The sequence below is a fragment of the Gracilinanus agilis genome, chromosome 1 (assembly GCF_016433145.1).
Source record: "Gracilinanus agilis isolate LMUSP501 chromosome 1, AgileGrace, whole genome shotgun sequence".
In the NCBI taxonomy this organism is placed as follows: domain Eukaryota; kingdom Metazoa; phylum Chordata; class Mammalia; order Didelphimorphia; family Didelphidae; genus Gracilinanus; species Gracilinanus agilis.
Genome location: NC_058130.1, coordinates 751002688 through 751012338, shown reverse-complemented (window position 1 = coordinate 751012338; position 9651 = coordinate 751002688). Strand labels below are relative to the sequence as shown.

At 58.9% G+C, this 9651-nt stretch overlaps 1 protein-coding gene across 1 annotated transcript in view; it reads right to left on the bottom strand.

Moving 5' to 3' along the window:
- Positions 1-3623: 3623 nt before the first annotated feature.
- Positions 3624-9651, bottom strand: part of NCOR2 (nuclear receptor corepressor 2) — a 210691-nt gene continuing 204663 nt past the window's right edge. Inside the window, exons 51-53 of the mRNA XM_044685401.1 lie at positions 8356-8442; positions 6161-6340; positions 3624-5129 (exon numbers count right to left, since the gene is read on the bottom strand). Of these exons, the coding sequence (XP_044541336.1) occupies positions 4957-5129; positions 6161-6340; positions 8356-8442 (440 nt within the window). The 3' untranslated portion in view covers positions 3624-4956. The remainder of the gene's footprint in view (positions 5130-6160; positions 6341-8355; positions 8443-9651) is intronic.

Here is a 9651-nt window from a genome sequence, read left to right as displayed (position 1 = left end):
ATTGTGATGCCCATTTTACAGTTGAAGAAACTGAGGCAGAGGTGAAGTGACTTGTCTAGGACCAACCAGTAAATGACTACTCACTGGTCCTTGGCCTCCAAGGCTTTGCACAAGCTAGAATTTCTTTAATACTCTCCCTCCCTCAGCATCCCAGAATCCCCAGGCTTGGTTCCCATTCAAGTGCGAGTGGCTCCATCTTGAGGGATCCCTTCAGTTGTCAGCATGTCCCCAAGGCTGAATTTCAATCTCTCTCCCTCAGCCTCCCTTTGTGTCTCTCCTTTTGTCTCTCTCCCAGTCTTTTTCTCCCCCCTTTCTTTGTCTCTCTCCCTTTGTCTCTCCTTTTCTCTCCCTCCCTTTGTCTCTCTCCCCTCACTCTCCCTTTGCCTCTCTCCCCTTTCCTTTTTCTCCCTTTCTTTGTCTCTCTCTCCCTTTTGTCCATCTGTCTCTCTCCCCCACTCTCCCTTTGTCTTTCTCCTTTTCTCTCCCCACACTCTGTCTCCCTCCTTTTCTCCCCCTCCCTTTGTCTCTCTCTCCCTTTTGTCCATCTGTCTCTCCCCCCCACTCTCCCTTTGTCTTTCTCCATTTCTGTCTCTCTCTCCCGGTTGTGAAAGGGAATTCTTTATTTCCTGTGTCCATTTTGAGTTAAAACTTGGTTAACATTAACTTAAGTACCCCTACTTAGTACCTCACAAGACTGATTGAACCCCAGAAGCTTGAACTAGATGGAGGAGTTCACAAGTCACTTACTACAATGGGTGACAACTCCAGAAACTTGTGAATCCTGTGATCAGAGTTGACACCTCCAGAAGGTGAGAAGTGGTTCCCACCAACAGTGCCCCTGGGCAGTGCTAGCACCATAAAAGCCATGAATCCTTGGCTTGAGTCAGTCTTGTGGAGAGTCTCCTGACTGGAGAGTCTTTGAGGGAGCATAGCTGGAGGCTGTGGCTTGGATTGTGGGCTTGGAGCTCGGCTTCAACTTGGACTCTGACTCCTGGACTACTTCGTGGGGTGAGTGAAAGGCAGACTCCTTTCTTAGTTTCTGGAGAGACTAGCTTCCATCTTGGAGGAGGCCTCGTGATTACCCACTACCTACCGGCCTTCCTGTTTGAGAGCTAATTAATCTCTGCCTGGATTGAGATGGGATAGATAACCTCTTTAACCCCCTTACATTTCTCTTCTTTATTTGTATATATTTGTAAATAAATTTCTGACTTGAGATATATTGGCGACCACATAATTTTATAAAATTATTGTCCAACCATTAAATTCAACCCTTACACTGTCTCTCTTCTTTCCCTTTGCCTCTCCCTTTCTCTCTCTCCCCCACTCTCCCTTTGCCTGTCTCTCTCCCTTTCTCTCTCTCTCTTTCCCCCTCCTACCTTGGTAAACATACACATCTACATCTAATTCTAGACATAATTTACTCCTCTAAATAATTTTCCCATAGTATCCCAGTCAGAAAAGCATTTGCTGATGATGACTACAGGCTGGTCCTTGCTCTCTCCCCAACACTTGAAGTTCTTTTGCTTGGGTGAAAAACAAGAGCCCCCATGACTTCGCTGTCCTTTGTTTCTTCCCTCCTTCTCTTTCCTCTTTAGGATTTTTTTCTTGCATTGAACACTACTTCACTGGTATAAGGAAATTCTGGTGAGGAACTTGTCCCTCCCCTTCTGAAGAAGCTTCCATAGCTCCTCACTGCCCTAGGATAAAATGCAAACTCTTTTGCTTGTGGAAGCCCTTCACCACAGCCTCCTGGCCTTCCCAGATTTCTTCCACCATCCGTCCCCACTCCAGTACACCCACATGGGATGGCCTTCAAACCCAGCTCCAGACACTCTGTGACCCTGGGCAAGCCACTTAATGTTTGCCTCAGCTTCCCCATCTATGGAATGGAGATAACAGAAGCTGTTGTGAGGGTCGAATGAGACATCTGTAAAGCACTTAGCACTGCTCCTAAGCCATAGGAGGAGCTTCAAAAATGCTTTTTCCTCCTTCCTCCACCTCCTAAACTTCTAGTGCCTGGAAGCCTGGAAGCCCCCCCCCCCGGGGTGTGAGGGCAGGGGCCTCCCCTGACCCAGTGACTGATGGACACCCCATGATGAGAGCTTCACAAATGCTTTTGGAATGGAGGGAGCAGCTTCCTCCCTGGCCTTGTGCTCTGGGGTCCTGCTTGGCCCTCGTCTTCCGTCTGACGGTGCAGGTCTGGCCATGGAGAGGCAGAAAACCCCTGACAGAAGGACTTAGCCGCCTGCCAGGCGCTTCCAGAGGCGTCCTCTGAGGTGGTCCCTGGCGGGCCCCTCGCACTCTGGGAGCTGCAGGAAGCTTCCCCCTCGCCCTCTCCCCGAGCGGGGCCCAGAAGCCCCACAGCCGGGCGCCCTTCGTCCATCGGCCCAAGCTCCCTCCAGGGAGGTCCGTTTCCTTCCCGGCACCTCCACCAGGCTATCACCAAGATTGGTGCCCCGCCCAAACCCCAATGTGACGCAGGTCCTTGAAAGGGGAGACGAGTCTAACGGAGCCGAGTGGCGCCTCGTCTGGGCTCCAGGGAGGGGACGGGCAGCTTTCATTCGTTTCTAAGCCCTAGTAGGGGCTTCCTCGGGATCTGTCACCCACTCGAGGCCAGGGGGGCCGAGTGGGGAAGGAGACAAATGTAGGGTGACCCCAAATCCCACACGGCTCTGCTCTCTCTGCCTGTGAATCATGGGAAAGATGGAGGTAACAAGCTCATCTGGGTCACGAAGGGAAAACTAGGAAGGGCCTCAGAGACCTCTGAAGAAGCCGGGGAGGTGCTGGGTTTGGAGTCAGGAAGACTCGAGTTCAAATCCAGCCCTGCAACCTCAGGCGGCTCCCTCAGAGCTGAATCTCCTCTTCAATAAAATGGAGACAATAATAGCATCTAAAGCACTTTGTAAATGCTGGCTATTATTTCGTTCAACCTTCTCACTAACAGCTGGGGAAACTGAGGCCCCAGATTCGGGGCTGGAACTTCAGTTCTCTGGCTCTAAGTCCAGCGGGGTCTAGCCCCGCCGCCGCCACGTGGGCAAGGCTTGTGCCTTGTTTCTGGTGCCTGGAATCCTCTCCCTCCTCGGGCCCATCTCTGGGGAGCCCCGAGTTCCCTTCAGAACAAGCTCAGGTTCCGCCTTCTCAGTCACCCCAACCCCGGAGCAGACGGGACACCCCCAAAGAGTGACCAGGACCCCCCAGGAGAACGGAGGCTCTCAAGGCAGGGCCTTTTCCCGGGCGCAGAGCAGGCCCTCGTCGGACGGCACCGAGCAGAATCCGACTGAACATTTTGTGCATTTGGGGTAAAAAAAAGGGCGCCATGGAAGAGGGTGCAGACGCGCGTGACAAGCCGTGGAACACGCCTGGACACCGGGAAGGACAGCACGCTCTGGGGGTGGCTCGGAGCCGGGCCTGGAGCTCCCAGCGGGACACTGACTTTTCTCAGCCAGAGCTCGCCTCCCGGGCAAGGCGGCCGGCCCGGCGGCGTCAGAGGCCCGGTGGCGTCAGAGGCCCGGTGGGGAAGGGCTGCCCGAGCCCCGCAGGCCGTCTCCCTGGCCTCCCCCCGTCTTCCCCACCCCTCCCCCCTTTTTCCAGAGCAAAGCATTGGAGTCCTTTCACAAACGTTAACTGGTGGATATGATCCAACGTCTGATATATTATGGAATGAAAAAAATGTAAAAAAAAGATGCCATCACACATGGAAATACAACAGAACCGGTTCACGTGTCTTGTGGATGTCGGGGGAACCCCCTGCCCCAGAACAAGCCCCTCCCCACGTGGGCAGCTCCCTGGACACTCGGGAAGTCCGAGGCAGTCACCCGTGACGGACGAGCCCGGGCCTGCCTCCGAGTAAGCGCCTTCTGAGGGAGGGGGAGGGGGGCGACTTGCCTGTGGAAATGCCACTCGGGGGCCGATGGGGGAAGCCTGCACACGCCTTTTTTTTCCTTTTTTTTTTTTTTTTTTTTTTTGCAGTAAAAGCAGAGACCGAAAGCAGCCTGTAATACTGTTTAGTCATTCCTCACGTAAAACATCTGAAATAATTCACTGAAGGTATCAAAAATATACCCTGTAGACCAATACATCATTTACAACTGCCTTTCCTTCCCACCGTTTCAGCAACGATGTCCGAAAATCAGTCTACTCGTTCCTATCCTCTGGGGCGGGGGACGGACAGACGGGCGTCCGGCTGCCCCCGCGGCCGACACTCTCTTCCCAGGCCTGCGTTTTGGCAATGAGTGTCCCGAGGCTGAGCTGACTAGAGAAGGCGATCCTTGTCCAATCCAGGGGGAGAGCGGGAAGGCCGACCCGGGCCCCAGAGGCCGCTGCCGGGGCCTCCAGACGGGCCTCCAGACGGGCCTCCAGGCGGGCTCTGGCGAGTCCAGGAGCTGCTGACAGGGACTGACTTTGGTTCTAAGTGCCGCACGGAGGAGCGGAGCCGCGTCTTGTCCCAGACGGGGGGAAGCGTCGGGGACGGGAGGGGAGGGGGAGCCGCGGTGCCGGCGGGCACCCCGCTTCCGGCGCCGGCTCCCGGCGTCCGTCCCACGCCGTCCCCTCCTCCCAGCCTGCCCGCCGAGCACGCACGGCTTCGAGGCCTTCCCCGCTCCTCCGGCCGCACGCGGAGCACCAGGTGGTGATGTTCCCCTGAGAAAGGCGATCCCGTCGGGGCCCCCCAGAGGCCGTGAGCCCGGCAGGGAGGCAGAGGGGGAGCCGCGGGCCCTCTCCCCGGGGCTTCGGGCGCGGCGCTGGAGCGGGGGAGCCTCTCCTGCCAGCTGGGGTTCTGCCCTCACGGCAAGGGGGTTTGTTAAGGCTTTGGGCCGAAGAGGACACGTGACTTCCAGATGGGCAGACGCGGACGGCTCTGGGGCTCCTCCTGGACCCTCGGGGCTGTGGAGGGGGTCTCTGGGCTGGGGGGAGGGGCCGGGCGGCTTCGTGCCCCGTCGCCCCGCGGCCCCCTCCTCACTCGCTGTCCGAGAGGGTCTCGTACTGGGAGCAGAGCAGGGGCTTGGGCTCCTCGTCCCACGCGTGGTGCTGCCCGCTCGAGCCGCCTTGTGGAATGGCTGTGGGGGGCGGAGTGATCACGTTCGTGGGGAGCCTCATGATGAGCGGGTTGTAGGGGAACGGCGTGGAACCTGGGGGGCAGAGACGTGCACACACGTGAGGGGGGGCAGACGCTCCTCAGCCAGGACCGGCCTTCCGGCCAGCTCCTGAGGCGGCACGACTTTCTGGGGAGCCACAAAGAATCCCCCAAGATTCTCGGGCTCCGAAGGGGCCTTAGAGGAGGCCTCGGTCACCCCCGACAGGTGCTCGTGTGCCCCTGCGCCTGGGAAGGTAAAGCCCAGAGCCGGGCCTGCGAGCCACGAGACACTCAGGATCAAACTGTCACCAGCCAGAGGGGGGGAGCCCTGGCCGGAAGGGCAGGAAGACCTGGGTTCAAATCAATCCTCAGGACCCAACTATTTGGGTGACTGAGCCAGAGGCTTCCAAGCTCCGGGCTGCGGCCACCTCATCCATCAGGCGAGGGCCTCGATGCCCCGGACTCTAACTCTAGGGCCGTGGCCTCCCCTCCGCCTCTTAGTCCCCATCCACCCCCTTCCTGGGGCGATACAGAAACGGGGGTCATTTGGACCAGGCTTCTCTTGGCGTCCCCATGTGGCACAGCTGTACGGCCTCTTGGCGGGGTCTTTCTCGGGGAGCAAAGGACATAAAGCCAGGAGAGCCCGTGGGGGGCACTGAATTGATCCCCCTTGTTTAACAGATGAGGAAACTGAGGCCAGGGCAATTAAGCCACTTTCAGTTTGGGTCCTGGATGTGCTACGACGGTCCACTAATAGGAACGCTGTGACTAGCGGCCTCCCGAGTGTCGGGAGGCTCCGTGTGCCTCCTCTGGAAGGACACTGGCTGCCGGGCAGCCCCCCACTCTGGCTCCTGGGCCGCAATGTCACTGGCGTGGAGGAGCCGCCTGGGCCTAACCGGGGGATCGGAACGAGCTGCTCCACATCTCAAGCTGTCTTCTGGCCGGCTGCGTCCTCGCTCTCAAGCGGCCCCAGGGGTGCCAGGCTAACATCAGAAGGGCTCCCCGTCCGGGGGGGCTCCCCGTCCCCTCCCCCACCAGAGCCGCCCCTCCCGGCCACGTCCGTGCCCTCCCACAGCCGCCCCTCACCTGCCGACGAGGGTCGGTCTTCCCACACGCGGTTGGTGAGCGGGGTCCTGCGGTTACAGTCGCCTTCTGAGTGGACAGAGGAGACCGAGGCTGGCCGCTCCCCCGAGGACAGCCCCGGAGCCGGGGACTTGGCCTTGCTTCTGTTGGGCCGGCTAGAAACCTTTGGTTTCCCTCCACCTCCTGTGGGGAGACAAGGGGGCGGCTGTCGGTAGGCTGTACGGCCGGCCGCGGCCGGGGGACCAGCCCTCCCCTGCTGGCCATGGCCAAGGGATCCGGGAGCACCCGGAGGACGTGGGGGCCCAGGCTAGGGCGGGGAGAGGAGAGAAGAGGAGCACCCACAGGGAACGGGGCCGCTTTTCCGTTTGGCCTCGGGCTACATGAGGGTGCTCTCGGCGTCCTACCGGGGGTCCCCTCCTTAGACTTTCCCTGGCCCCCCCAGTCTGCCTGGGGCGCAGCAGGGGACAGGGGGGAGGGGAGGGGTCCCCGTGAGTGCAGAGCTCTGAAGACTTCCCGCCACTCTCCAGAGGAGCAGAGCCTACCGACGATGACCATGTAGGCTCTGGTGAGAGGGGGCCGGGCAGGGGGCTCAGAGTCGGCAGGAGCCTGGCACGAGGGCCGTGTGGGGGCCGGGGAAGGGAAGGGCCACGAGTGAGAGGACGAGGCAGCGTGTCCGGGTGCCATGCGAGGAGGCGGCGAGGAAGCGGCCCCCAGGCCCTGGGGTGGGGAGCGGGCTTCGGGGAGGGACTCCAGAGCTCGTCGGGCCCGGGTCACAGAGCACAAAGGAGCGGGCCTGGGCCTCGAGCTCCGGTTAGAGGAGAGCCAGGAGATCAATCCTCTACTGGAGGATGGAGGAAACAGACAGCCAGAGCGGGAGGGGACGCTGCCCAGACGCCCCCGGGGGGCTGCGAGGGGCCTCACTGCCCCGGGAACCCTCTCTGCACGTGCGGTGCTGAAGGGACCCTGAGGGGACCTGGGGCTGGAGAAGAGTGTGGATGCCGTGAATGGAGAGGGTTGGGCGAGCCAGGCTCTGCATTCCAGTCCTGACTCTGCCACCCTGAGCACGTCCCCAAGGCAGGCTGAGGCCGTCTTCCGGGCCCACCCTCTGAACCTCAGAAAGATTAGATGCCAGCGACTATCAGAGGCCTCCAGAGAGAGGCTCGGACTCTTGAAGGCAAGAGCGCTCAGTAAATGTGGGTTCCCAGTCACAGACCCAGAACAAGGAAGGGCCCCTGGAGGCCATCCAGGCTAATCCTCCCATTCTGCAGAAAAGGAACCCCAAATCCCAAATAATGAAGGACTTCCATAAGTGGCAGAGACGGGGGCTGAACCCAGATCTCCTGACTCCCTACTCCTATGGAGGCTGTGGAGTCGGAGCACTTGAGGGCTGGAAGGGACCTCGGAGATCGGCCAGTCTGTCCCAGAAACTCCTCAGTATATCACTGATTCAGAGCTGGAAGAGTCCCCGAGGAGCCCGCACAGTCCCTAGACCCTACAGATCTGGAATCGGAAGTGACTTGGCCAAGGTCATCAAGCCAGCACACATCTGAGGTGGGAGGTCCTCCCAGCTCCAAGGCTAGCTGTCTCTCCACTAGGACAGCCACCTTCTTCCCCTGTGGGAAAGGGCACCTTTTCATTCAATTCCCTACTTTAAAACTCCAAGCCAGTGGGGCCGGCAGAGCCCTGGCCCCCTCCGACCAGTGACCTGAGCCTCTTGGGAGGATGGGGGAAGGGGTGGGGTGGGGAACCGGAAATAGTGTTGTCAGTATTTCAGAGAAAAGCAGCAGCATCTCCCGCCCGCCCTCCTTAGAACGGGGTGGGTGGGCAGGACTCAGGACAAAATGGGGAAAATCAGTACTAGCATTGGATTAGCGGATTCCAAAAACAAACAGAAAAATATTTTTAAATGAAAACAAAACCAAACCACACACACAGTGAAAGCTCAAAGCTCGAAGGGGGAGAAATCAAAACACAAAGGAGGAATTAATCACAAGGCAACGAAGGGAGGGCTGGACAGACAAACAGACAAACGGCGGAAGGTGGAAAGGCCTGCAGACCTGGCGAGATGAGCGGGTGGTCATTCCGTCCGTCAGCAGCAGTTATGGGCATAGCAGCGGGCAGGCTCGCACTGGCATTCAGAGGGTTAAAAGCATTGGCACTGAGAGGTGACCGGTCTTCCCACTGATCATCATATTTACCCATTAGGGCCCGCCTAATAATTGCTTCCAACCCCATGTTGGGGCTCGCGTGCTCCTGAACCGACTGGCTTCTACAAGTCATAAGGCCTGGGAGAGAGAGAGAGAGGAGAGGGTGGAAGAGAGAGAGGATGGGGAGGGGGAGGGAGAGAGGAGGGAAAGATTCAGAGATAGAGGGAAGGTGGAGAGGGAGGAGGAAGAGAGAAAGGAAAGGATGGAAGACATGGGGAGAGGAGAGGGTGTGTGCAAGAGAGAAGAAGCGGGGAGAGGAAGATGAGTATGGAAAAGAGCAAGCGGAGGGGAGAGAGAAAAGGAGAGGGAGAAGGGAAGAGATGAGATGGGGAGGGAAGGAAGGGAAAGGAGGAAGAGAGGAAGGAAAAGAGGAGAAGGAAGGAAGAGAGAGGAGGGGAGAGAAAAGAAGGAAGGGAAAGGGAGAAGGGAGGGGAGGAAAGAGGAGAGGAGAGGGAGACAGGAGCAGAGAGGAAGGAAGGAGAGGAAGACAGGAGAGGAGAGAGAAGAAGAAACAAACAGTCAGCACATTCTTCCAAAGCAACAACTTTTCCTCTGCAGTCCCCGCACCCGGCGCTGCAGCGTCCCCCACCATTCCCTGTTGGCCCCTGGCTACCAAGGGGGCCCGGCTTTGTGGGGTGCAGGCCAGGGGCCCTGCTTCCTCAGTGAGACTTGGGTGAGGCAGGGACAGGCAGAGGGGAGCTGTGTCTACTCTAGAAGGCCGAGGGGGTGCCTAAACTGGTCTTTACACTATTTCTGTAAAGAGCTAAATCAGACAGAAGAGGGAGGCAGCCGGAGTAGGGGGGGAGGCCTCTTGTTTCTGCATTAGGGGAGGACATTTCAAGGGTTTTGGGGACGGGCATGGAGGCAGACGCCATTCCCAAAGCAGCCACATAACTGCCCTTCACAGGCTCAGTTTCCTTCCTTGACAATCAAGGGCTCTCCCTAAGTGACTTTCCAGCCCTGTGCTCCAGAAGGACCCAAGGCCAGAGCAGCTGCCCACTCGAGTCTTCCCCTAGCCCAGAAGGGCCCTCCCTGCTCTAAGTTCCCAGAGGCCTTTGTGGCGGCTGGCCTGGGACGCTCCAGCTCTCTGACTTCTCCCCGGTGAGGCCTCTCTCTCCCCCGGGGGCGGTCTTCCACCCTCCTCTCCTGTCCCCTCGTGGTGGGCACATCTGCAGGGCTGCTACACGGTGCCCTCAAGGAGCGGGACGCCTCCCGACAGGCTGCAGGAAGGCCTCCAGGGGCCTCCCTACGACCCACAAGAAGGCCTCGGGCGGGAGGAAGGTGGGG